Raw genomic sequence first — 12,456 nt, forward strand, 5'->3', positions numbered from 1 at the left:
AGCAAGTGCAAAGACCATGTGAAGAGAATGAGCCTGCTGCATTTCAGGAATGGAAGGTGATGGGTGCGGCTGAGCAGACTGCTGGGGTGGGGAAGGTGGGCAGGGGCGAGGGTAGAGCCTGGGGTGGGACGGTAAGCAGGGGCCAGAGCACACACAGCTCTGAAAGCCGGGATCAGGGGTTTTTCTGGGTGGGTGGGAAATCCTTGAAATTTAAGCAGAAAGGCACATTATTTGACCCATATTTGGAGGAGTTCACTCTGTGGCATGGAGAACGGTGTGGAGGGGCAAGGGTGGGAGCAGACAGGCTGAGGAGGAAGCTGAGGTCCTCTAAGGGATGAAGGGGGCTTCTAACAGGTGTGATGGTGGAGGTGGGAGAAGGGGGTGGGCCTGGAGGTCAGGTGGGCAGGTGAGAGGAAGGGAGGGGTCAGGGATGACTTCTTGGTGCTGGGCTTGAGCAACAGGGTGGGTGGTGGGAGCAGGAAGATGTGAGAAGGAGCAAATTCCATGGAGGGAAGGAGCAGAGATAAATTCGAGGCTACACTGTCTTCTGGGTATCAAAGTCGCCAGTCCTGCCTCCTCTGTGAGGCTGCCATCTGTCTGAGCACTTTCTTCCTGTTCACGCCACCCTCCCCAGGTCTGCCTTGTAGTCCTGGCTCTGTGCTCCATAGGAAATCCCTCCAGAGATCCTCCAAGGATGAGCTGGGGTTTGGGGACTACAGTGTGACAAGAAGTGGCCAGCAACAAGCATTCGTGTTCTCTACACAAACATCCCTGACTGGAGTCACCCTGGGAAGCTTCGTGAGCTTCATCCCAGAGCAAAGTGAAACCCCAAACATGAACTCAGACCCCCACTTTGCCACAGACTCCAGGCAGCCACCCTTGGAGACTTAGCTTCTCATTTGTGAAATGGGAATCCCATGAGCCACCATGCAATGTGGCTCTGAGTAGGAAATGAAGAAATAGATATATAAAGTTGCCAGTACATAGTGAAAGTGAAGTTGCTGAGTCGAGTCCGACTCTTTGCGACCCCATGGACTGTAGCGTACCACACTCCTCCGTCCATGGGATTTTCCAGGCAAGAGTACTGGAGTGGGTTGCCATTTCCTTCACCAGAGGATCTTCCTGACCCAGGGATCGAATCTGGTTCTCCTGCAATGTAGGCAGATGCTTTACCATCTGAGCCACCAGGGAAGTCCTCCAGTACATAGTAGATGATCACTAAATAATAATAGTAGCTAGCACTTCAGGAGAACTGTCCAGGGTGCAGGCAGTGTTCTAGGCAGACTTACATATAGAAGTTTATGTAATTTTCATTATAACCATGAGGTGTATATTAGGATTCTCCAGATAAACAGAACAGAATATTGATAGAGAGAAAGAGAGAAAGAAGAGAGGGAGGAATTGGCTCATGTGACTATGGGGCCTTGATGAGCCCACAGTCTGCTGGGGGTAGACATATAGGCTGGAGACTCAAGGAAGAGCTGCAGTTCAAGTCCAAAGGTGCTGGCAGAATTCCTTCTTGCTTGGGGGAAGTCAGTCTTTCCCTTAAGGCCTTCGACTGATCGGATGAGGCCAACCCACATTAGGGAGGGTAATCTGCTTTACTCAAGGTCCACTGATTTAAAAGTTAATCTCATTCAAAAAACATCTTCACAGAAACATCCAGAATAATGCTTGACAAAATATCTGGGCACCGTAGCCCAGTCAAGTTGACACAGAAAATTAACTCTACAAGGTGGGTAAGAATAGTATCCCTAGTTTACAGAACAGAAGACAGGCAGAGAGAGGGTAGGAGGACTGCCCAAGGTCTGAACAGCCAGACTCTAAACTCCTGCCGTCTGGCTCCAGCGCTGACTCTTTTAACCATGACAGTAAGTGGCTATTATCATAAGCACAGCAGCATAAATTAAATTTCTCCATCCATCCTTTTCCTGGCCTGAGAGTGGGAGGCAGAGAAACCGGGGAAGCTTTCCCTGGGTGGGGCCCTGCCTTGCTTAGGAAGCAGCACAGAATCTGAGGCTCAGAGATTGAGGGCAGGGCACCTGGGAGATTATCTGATCCAGTCCATGACTCTATGGGGGAGGAAACGGAGGCTGAGAGTAGAGAAGGGACTCACCCGGGGTCCCAGGGCTTCAGAAAGTGATGATGACGACAATAAAAATCATGATTCTATAGCAGTTATTGTGTACGAGGGACTTTTCTGCATTAACTTCTTGAATCTTCTACATGTGAGACAGAGAGCATCATTATCCCTGTTTTTTCAAGGAGTGAGGAAACTGAGGCAGAGAGGTCACGAAACCAGTGTCAGAATCTCAGCCCAGGCTCAACCAGTCACTGCACCTCTGAGGTTCGGGGCAAGTTTCTTGGGGAGGAGGGTGTGTGCCTGTGTGCTAAGTCACTGCAGTCATGTCCGACTCTGGGAGACCCCTATGGACCATTAGCCCTCCAGCCTTCTCTGTCCATGGGATTCTCCAGGTGTGAATACGGGAATAGCTTGCCAAGCCCTCCTCCAGGGGAGCGTCCTAACTTAGGGATCGAACCAGCATCTCTTAAGTCTCCTGCGTTGGGAGGCGGGTTCCTTACCACTAGCGCCTCTCCCAGTTTGCCCCACCTTCCCAGTTCCCCCACCTAGGGCTCTGGCTACAAGTGGCTGCTGAGAAGATGCTGCAGTTCAAGTTGCTGAGGCGGCCTCAGCCTCCTGTTCACAGAGGAGATGCCCCGCCACACAGCGGTGTGCACACCTGAAACACCCCTGCCCATGTGACGGGCATTTGTGCGCACGTGTCTCATCCCACAGCTGGACACAAGCACCCATACCAACCCACAAATGGATACATCCCAACACACTGGCACACACACCTAAACAAGGAAACACATCCTCAAGAGCACACAACTGCGAAACCCCACGTGAACACGCACAACCCCCCCCCACTCATGCCCCCTATATATAAACCTAGGACACACCTTTCCTCATCCCAATGAACATATAAGCAAACACTGATACACACAAAACACAGGAACCCACACTCAGAAACACACCATGCAATCACAGCTACCCCAATTCACAGCCCATCTTTCACACACAGGCATATTTCTCTACTGATCCAGGGTTCAAAGCACCTGCCCACAAGGTGAGCCGCTAATGTGAGCGGCGTGTTCTTCCACACTTCCCACACCCCCAAGGGCCAGAACCCGCCCCCCCCCACCCCGGCTGTCCACCCCCACAACTCACCACCCCCATAAGTAGGAATAACACAGATCGTTCCAATCCCTTCACTACCCAGCAACTCCCAGTACACACTCATCCCTAAATACAAGGGACCACCCTCCCCCAAATAACTGCACCCCGCCCACGTGCAGGCATTTGCCCAGTTCCTCCCCCGACCCCCCCCCCACCACCCGCGAGAATCCTGACCCCAGCGGACAGCGCCCAGTGTCCAAGGACTTGCCCCGCCGCTCCTTGTCTCCACCCCCTTCGCAAACTCGGGGTGAGCCCTGGCACCTGCCGGGCCAACGCCGGGGCAGGTCAGAGCCCTACCACCTGGTCTCCGAGGGCCACCGCGCAGAGCCCCCACCCACCCCCGCAGCGTGGACCAGGCGCTCACAGTCCGGGGAGGAGGGGCAAGGCAGCTCCTCAGGCGTTAGAAACTCACAGTCACTCGGGCACGATCCGCCCCCCCCACCCCCCGCCCTACCCCCGCCCTGCTCCTGGATCTCACCTTCTCACGGGGAAAACCCAGCATCTCTATTAACCCTTCCGTGGCTGCCTGCCGCACCGCGGTAAGGACCCCGGGGGAAATCCCAGCAGTGTCCAGCAGTCGGCCCCGCAGCCCCAGGGGGAGGACCCGGCTGCACACGTTGAGCGGGTCTAGGGGGCTTAGGCCCCCCACTCTCCATGCACCCACACTCATCAGCACCGGGGAGAACCCGAGGGACGAGGAGGGAGGAGGGGATGCGAGTACCAGACGTCTTAGGGGGCAGGAGCTGGGGATGGGGGCAACAGAAAGGGAGCAGGACCACGGGGTAGGCGGGCGAGGACAAGCCCCCAGAAAGTCCCCCGCAGGGTCAGAGCGGTGCGTGCACGAAGCGGGAGGGAAGGTTGGAGGGAAGAACGACCGGAGGCTGCCTTACCTGATTTCCTCTTGGAACTGCCGTAGTCTCTGAAAAAGAAGCAACAACACACAGACATGGTTAGGGTCGTGCGGGACCGCGAGGCTGCTGCGCTGCGGCTGCCGGGCACTCACGGGCCGCTGCTCATGTGATTCCCGCTGCTGGCGAGCCGCGCGCTCCGCAGCCGCACGCACTGCGCGCCGCGCCCGCCCGCGGGGCCCCCGCCTGCCCGCCCTCCGCTCTGGGCGCAATCGGCCCGCCCCGGCCCGCCCCGCCCGGCCGCCCGCACCCCCGCCCCGCCCCGCCCCTGCCCGGTGGGCCACTCGAGCCCTTTCCCTGGCACCTTCCCCCGAACGCCGATGGGGGAGGACGAGGCAGGTTCCCAAGCACTTCCTTAACAGGGAAACTGAGGCCCCGGGGAGTGGTCGCTAGAACCCAGGCCCTGCAGCGCACCGGGAGCCCGCTCCCCACCCCTGCAAACTTCCCCTCCCACTCAGCTTTGCCCCCTCAGCCTTTAAAGTCACGATCGAAATGTTACCTCCTTCACCTCTCTTTCCTGACATCCTCCCCTGCAGGCCCTGCCGTAATTATAGATTTGTGTGACCCTTTGATGGAAGTCCGCCCCCACCCTAGACCCATGGGTCCCTGAGGTCACACTGTGCCTTGTCCCTCCAACGGCACCCCTTGGCCAGGCAGTGGTGATGAATGAACAGGGACTGTAAGCTTAATGCTGACCAGAAAGGCTCAGGCTGGGAGCCGGGGGATTCAATAGGGGGTAGGCAGAGCATACTGCCAGGTATGGTGGCTAAACTTCCAGTGAGCACTGGGTTCAAATCCTGTCGCTAGAAATAACTGCTGGGGGACCGGAGGTATGTAACAGACTGTAGCCTGCCAGGCTTCTCTGTTCATGGAATTTACCAGGCAAGAATACTGAAGCAGGTTGCCATTTCCTACTCCAGCCAATCTTCCTGACCCAGGGATCGAACCTGAGTCTCCTGCATAGGCAGGTGGATTCTTTACCACTCTGTCACCTGGGAAGTCTGTTAACAGCTTTACCTGGCCTGGTCTGCTCCAGCCTGGAGCCTGCTCTGCCCTCCAGCAAGGAGTTAACCCAGACTCAGCCACAGGCTCCCTCCCAGTCCTGCGCCCACTGCCTTTGGTCCCTCCCTGCACCCTTGCAAAAAAGCAAAATGGCTCTCCAAAGAGGCCTAACAAATAGTTGTGAAAAGAAGAGAAGCGGAAAAAAAAAAAGAAGAAGAGAAGCGGAAAAGCAAAGGAGAAAAGGAAAGATATACCCATTTGAATGCAGAGTTCCAAAGAATAGCAAGGAGAGATAAGAAAGCCTTCCTCAGTGATCAGTGCTAAGAAATAGAGAAAAACAATAGAATGGGAAAGACTAGAGATCTCTTCAAGAAAATGAGAGATAACAAGGGAACATTTCATGCAAAGATGGGCTCAATAAAGGACAGAAATGGTATGGACCTAACAGAAGCAGAAGATATTAAGAAGAGGTGGCAAGAATACACAGAAGAACTGTACAAAAAAGATCTTCATGACTCAGATGATCACAATGGTGTGATTACTCACCTAGAGCCAGACATCTTGGAATGTGAAGTCAAGTGGGCTTTAGGAAGCATCACTATGAACAAAGCTAGTGGAGGTGATGGAATTCCAGCTGAGCTATTTCAAATCCTAAAAGATGATGCTGTGACAGTGTTGCACTCAATATGCCAGCAAATTTGGAAAACTCAGCAATAGCCACAGGACTGGAAAAGGTAAGTTTTCATTCCAATCCCAAAGAAAGGCAATGCCAAAGAATGCTCAAACTACCGCACAATTGCACTCATCTCACACACTAGTAAAGTAATGCTCAAAATTCTCCAAGCCAGGCTTCAATAATACGTGAACCGCGAACTTCCAGATGTTCAAGCTGGTTTTAGAAAAGGCAGAGGAACCAGAGATCAAATTGCCGACATCCCCTGGATCATCAAAAAAGCAAGGGAGCTCCAGAAAAACACCCACTTCTGCTTTATTGACTATGCCAAAGCCTTCGACTGTGTGGATCACAACAAACTGTGGAAAATTCTTCAAGAGATGAGAATACCAGACCACCTGACCTGCCTCTTGAGAAATCTGTATGCAGGTCAGGAAGCAACAGTTAGAACTGGACATGGAACAGACTTTCCAATAGGAAAAAGAGAATGTCAAGGCTGTATATTGTCACCCTGCTTATTTAACTTATATGCAGAGTACATCATGAGAAATGCTGGGCTCGATGAAGCACAAGCTGGAATCAAGATTCTCAGGAGAAATATCAATAACCTCAGATATGCAGATGACACCACCCTTATGGCAGAAAGTGAGAAGAACTAAAGAGCCTCTTGATAAAAGTGAAACAGGAGAGTGAAAAAGTTGGCTTAAAGCTCAACATTCAGAAAACTACAATCATGGCATCCAGTCCCATCACTTCATGGCAAATAGATGGGGAAACAGTGAAAACAGTGGCTGACTTTATTTTTTGGGCTCCAAAATCACTGCAGATGGTAATTGCAGCCATGAAATTAAAAGACGCTTACTCCTTGGAAGGAAAGTTATAACCAACCTAGACAGCATATTAAAAAGCAGAGACATTACTTTGCCAACAAAGGTCCGTCTAGTCAAGGCTATGGTTTTTCCAGTAGTCATGTATGGATGTGAGAATTGGACTGTAAAGAAAACTGAGCACTGAAGAACTGATGCTTTTGAACTGTTGTGTTAGAGAAGACTCTTGAGAGTCCCTCGGACTGCAAGGAGAGTCAACCAGTCCATCCTAAAGATCAATCCTGGGTGTTCATTGGAAGGACTGATGTTGAAGTTGAAACTCCAATACTTTGGCCAAATGATGTGAAGAACTGACTCATTTGAAAAGACCCTGATGCTGGGAAAGATTGAAGGTGGGAGGAGTAGGGGACAACAGAGGATGAGATGGTTGGATGGCATCACCGATTCAATGGACACGAGTTTGGGTTAACTCCAGGAGTTGGTGATGGACAGGGAGGCCTGGCATGCTGCAGTCCATGGGGTCACAAAGAGTTGGACATGACTGAGCACCTGAACTGAACTGCATCCTTGCATCCACCAGTCATCAGGGGAACCTCTAAGACAGGTCTATTAAATGCTCAGGTAGGGCTGGATGGTGATCTATGTGGAAATGCTCATTTCCCTGGGGATCAAAGAAAATGCCAATTGCCCAGCTTTAGTCGAAGTGAACTGGCAGCTAGGTCTGCCGGCTGGAAAGACGGGGTCTCCTGGAGGAAAGGACAGCAGGTTCACTGGGAAGGGAGTCACCCTCATGGACTCCCCAAGACTCCAATCCTAGGAGTCTAGGGGGTGACCTGGGCTTTGAGGGCATTTGTTAAGTTTCAAGGTGTTTTGCCTCCACAGCCTAGGATGAGGGGACCCCCGTTTCCTAGGCTCCTAGGTTTCCCACAGAAGCCTGTGAGTAGGAATGCTGGGGTTGAGGCCCAGGAACCTCCATTTCTGATACCATCCCCTCCCCCCTCTCCACCAGCCCTCTTGTTTGAGAACCTCCTCAGTATTCCAAGCCTCTTTCAATCCTCATGTCCACACTAAGGAGGTTCTATCATCCACATCTTACAGATGAGGTTAGGCCACTGCCCAGGGTCATCCAAGCTGGGGAAAGGCTGTGGTTTATGAGCTCCCCTGCCCCCCATGAAACTGCATCATGGATGGGGGATAACGGGGAACCTGCCGAATCTGTTGTCTTCAAAAGGCTGGTGGGAGAGTTCCCATTTGCCCCTGTCCCTGGCCTGTCAGTCCAGGAAGGCCAGAGCCAGGGTCAGCTCCCTAGGGCAGAATGGAGATGGGGAGACACTGTGTAGAAGTGCCTGGCTGTATCCATTGAAGCTCTGCCGTGGGGAGAATTCCCAGGGAGGAGGAGGACAGTGTTATATGGCAGCTACATCCAGCCCAGCAGACTTGCATCTCCCAAGGAGAGACTTTGTTTCTCAGGCCTTATTGCCGAATGGGGCCTGAGGAAGGGCAGGGAGTGGAGGGCCAGGATCAGCTCCCCTCCCTTGCCCCACCACCTCCCCGCTGGTCCTACAGGAGAAGCCTCTGGCCCGGGGACCACAATGGCCCACTGCCCATCCCCTGGCGGCCAGCAGACCAGATGGGGGGGGCGTGGCTTCCTTGCAGTGATGGTCACTGCATCGTCCCCACTCTGTTTGTGCAGCTGCGCTGCCCATGATTCTCTTTAAGCTTGTCAACAGCCCCCAAGGGGAGACAGGCAGGTCATTACCATGTGATGGGAGCATGTTGAGGCTCAGGAGTGGGAGAGGGACACAGTTCATGGCTGCTTGAGGCCGCTCTGTGCCAGGCCCCATCAGCGATTCTCAACCTGAGCATTCAACAGGGTCATCTGGGGAGCCGGAGTTACAAGTTCAGACGTGGCCCCCCACCCCTGAGCTGACGAACCTAGTGTCTGCATCTCGGACAAGCCCCCCAAGGCTGCCCCAGTGTTGGTTGAGAATCCCAGGTCCAGCACAGTCTCCGCTCAATCACTGAAATCCCTGTAGGCAGCAACAGTGCCAGGGGGCACCCCATTCCCTGTACCACAAGCTCCATTGGTACTCTAGCCACCCTCGAGAAAATCTTGCTTAGTAAGAACAATGAGCTTGAGATGCCAAAGAAGCTTCCAGACAACCCCTGCCCACTCCCCCCAACCCACCCCAGCCAGCCTGTCCTTCAACTAGAGGATAAGCCCTTCCCTTCAAGGACCCCTGGATACTGTGGTCTCCTTTTTTGGGCAGGTCAAGACAGCAAAGCTTAGAGAAGCTGGACAACATGTTCAAGGTCATGCAGTGAGTAGGTGAGGCTGGGAATGGAGGCCGAGAACCTGGGCCTTCTCTGGGTCAAGACCAACCCCCAAATGCTGCCACCAGTGGGTGAAAGGGAGGAGGGCAATGCTAGCCCTGGGTGCCTGAGAAGCACATGGGTTAATGGGGTGGAGGCCGAGGCCCTGGCATGGGGGGGCTCAGGCTGGGGCTGGATGGTGGGACGGGCAGGCCTAGACTCCTTCCACAGGGTCTGGCCTCCAGCCCGAGTAGGGGCGGCCCTAATAGGAAACCTCTTGGAGGTTTCCGGTTGGGCACCTTTTAGCAAAGCCATTTCATATTTTTAGCCGTTGAATGTGCTCAGAAGCAGCTTAGATATCCAGTGGCTGGGACTCCCCCATCCCTCACATACCAGGGCATGGGGCGGGGTGGGGAGAGGCAGGGATCTCCCACCTCCTGCTGCCCTGCAATCAGTCCTGGCCTGGGCAGGACAGCAGACCTTCCATCAGAGTCCAGTTTCCCACCAACTCAAGACCCCCTCCCCACCTCCCCCTCTGCTTAGTTCTTGCCTGGAGCTGGTGCTGACAGCCCCCACGCCCCTGGCAATTCCACTCCCCGTAGGTCACAGTCTAGCCTGCTTCCGACTTGCTGCTGAATCACCATCTCCCGGGGAGTCACAGGAAGGGAGGAAGGGAGAAAGGGAGGGGAGGCGAGGCTGGCGGCTCCCTCTAGTGCCGCCAGAAGCTAATGTAATTGAAAAGCCCTCCCAGGCCGTCCTGACACGGCTCTGTCAGGCCACTCAGCCTTCTCTGCAACTGGTCCGGGGGTGACCAAGGCCACAGTGACCAACCATCCTGGGCAAAACTGGGACACGGGACTTTCAGGGCTCAAACTGGGAAGGTCGCAGACAAACCAGGATAGTTGATCACCAGATGGTGTACAGGTCAGGCCTGGCTGGAGAAAAAGGGTGGGGTTCCTCCAACCCAGCATCATACCCTTCCCTTATTTAAACAGGGGACTCCCCCTCTGCAGCCTGTGTGACATAAACAGTTCACATAGGATGTTGCTGTCTGCAGCATGAGGGAAAGTGCTGGAAGCAGATTCCAGTTCAGCTTTCTGCTACTTGCTAGCTGGGTGGTCATCTTGAGCTACTTCCTTTACCTCCTGAGCCTCTATTTCTGTGTACAGAAGGAGGATAGTAACTGGAGCAACCCATTAGGATTTGGGGAGCATGAAACACACAGTGCTCTTAAAGAGCTTCACATAGTGCCCGGCACAGAAAATGCTACAGAAATGCTTATTTTCTCACCCCTGCACCTGACCCCACCTCTGTTGCTACTCAAACGGCAAAGTCGTGTTTGAACTTGGACCCTGCAGAACCCCCTAAAACCAAAGGAAGGGACTTCTTCTTAAGGACCCCACCACGATGCTGGCGGCACAGTAGCACGCAGGGGTGAGTCCAGACTACTCTGCATAGTTTCAGGCTTTCAGATGCCAACTCAGCACTGGTGTCTGTCAGGTGCCATCCACAAAGGGAAAGCCTGTTTGTACACACAATGTTTGAATAGGGCTCGTCTAGAAACAGCCTCATTTTCAAGGTGACACTGAACCACAGGAACTGGCAAACTCTGGACTCCTATATTGGAATGCATCTAACCTCCAAGGAGCGGCAAATGCTCAGAGCCCCGAACCAAGAGATGATCGTGCTAATGGCACTCAGAAAGGCCAGCTTTCCTTTTTGTTCCCCCTTTCATTTCTCCTGGTGAGACATGCTGTGCTCCTTCCCCGGACATTCCAGGGAAGGGGCTGGTGCTGGATACAGAAAAGAGGGAGAGGCTGGAGTGAGGAGGCGGGAAAGGCATTTAACAGGTCCTGTGTCTGGGCCACCTGTTTTTGCACATGCTTCCCCTCCTTTTCTTGAGCAGATATTTGCCCTGCAGTGCTCTGAAGTGGGCAGAGGTGGTGTTAATCCTTTTTGTGGATGAAGAGACTGAGGTCCTGAGGGCTTAAGTGGCTGGCCGGGGCTCATGAAGCTCCACTGACATCCTGACCCAGAGGGCTCCCCATGTCGAGGTCCGCCAGGGACTGGGATGCAAGGAGAGACGCACGGGCAGGAGAAGCAGGCTCTCGATGGGGAAAGGAGGCAGCCCTCCTGCCAGTGAGGGTTCCTGGAGTGAGAGGCAAAGCCAGGAAGAGCCTCCGAGACAAGGGAGAGACTAGGAGAGAAAGCCCACTCTGGTGGACCGGCTGTGTGGAAGGATGCTGAGTCCCCACTTCGTGGCATTCTGAGTGCTGTAAGGCTGTGCCCTTCTGCCCCTTCCCCCCACCCTCCACCCCCGCCCCCTGCACTGTTGCTCCTGTCAGCAAGTGCCCTGGCAAAGGAGGACATGCACGCACTGCCAGCCTGATGTTCTTACCCCCTGTCTGCTGGCTGACATTGGCTGTTTGGCCCAGGACGCCTGTCTGCAGGGCTGCGGCTGCTGGGAACTGCAGGTTGCCAGATGGCTGTCGGTGACCTTGAGAGCCAAGCAGTCTTGGGGTAGTGGGTGGGACCTGGATCATTGGATCATGGGGATGGTGGGGGGGCGGGGGGTGATGATATGCAACCCTGGCTAGGGGAGTGATGTGGAGCCCTTGAGGTGGGCAGCAGTGGTTCTGACTGTTGTTATTAACCAGTAAGCACCTTGTGGCCCCTGCAGGAGGTAGCCTTGTGAAGGCCTGAGTGGGCATGGGAGAAACAGTGACTTGTGCTTCTGGCCTGCAAGTCTGGGGTGAAATTAGGGGGACAAAACTACCTAGCACAGTGAGAAAGGTAACATTCTGAGACGGCCCATGCTGAGAGTCACAGGAGAGGTTACCCACCAGGCGCAGAGGAGAGAGAGATCCCAGGGCTGTAGGGCATCCAAGGTGGCCTCTTGGAGGAGGAAGCTGTGAGCTGGGCCTTGGAGGAGCAGAGGAGTTTGGATCCATGGAGAGGGTAGCGAGGGGGAAAGTTCAAGAAGCAGGAACAAGGAGCTCTGAAGAGGAGGAGCTGAACTACTGGGGAGGGTTGGTGAGCAGAGGGACAGGCAGGAAAAGGCCAGGCTAGGGGTGGGGGGAGGGGGAGACCGGAGCAGGGAAGGGTAGGGCTTTGAAGTCCTGCTTCGAAATCTGGAAGGTTTCAGAACGGAGGAGTGATAGGGTCAGGGCCTGGCTGGGGAAGGTTTTTCGTTAAGAGGCTGAGGTGGACAGCTAGGGGGCGGGCAGGAGAGCTGTGACGACTCTGAGCCTGAATGTCCACACCTCCTCCCCACCGCCCACCCCCACCCCCGCCGGTTCTGGGCCTGGCTCTGCCCCTTCTGTGGCCGGTAGACCTGGGCAAGATGCTTCCAACTAGCGCTTTTTGAATGCCAGGTTGTGACCCATGACTGAGTTCTGAAACCAACTCGATGGGCCCCCACCAGTATGTTTAAAAGGTAAAACAGCCATCTCCAAACTTTTGGACCCCAGGGACTGGTTTTGTGGAAGACAG

At 54.2% G+C, this 12,456-nt stretch overlaps 1 protein-coding gene across 4 annotated transcripts in view; it reads right to left on the minus strand.

Annotated features, from left to right (window-relative positions):
* Positions 1 to 12,456, minus strand: part of SH3PXD2A (SH3 and PX domains 2A) — a 243,640-nt gene that overhangs the window by 79,036 nt on the left and 152,148 nt on the right. For 3 of the 4 annotated variants that reach the window (XM_043924906.1, XM_043924907.1, XM_043924908.1), the window contains exon 6: positions 4,132 to 4,160. In XM_043924906.1, the coding sequence (XP_043780841.1) occupies positions 4,132 to 4,160 (29 nt within the window). Of the gene's footprint in view, positions 1 to 4,131; positions 4,205 to 12,456 lie in introns of those variants that run through there. The other variant, XM_043924911.1, reaches the window with a different exon arrangement.

This window comes from Cervus elaphus, chromosome 15 (assembly GCF_910594005.1).
Source record: "Cervus elaphus chromosome 15, mCerEla1.1, whole genome shotgun sequence".
NCBI classification, from domain to species: Eukaryota; Metazoa; Chordata; class Mammalia; order Artiodactyla; family Cervidae; genus Cervus; species Cervus elaphus.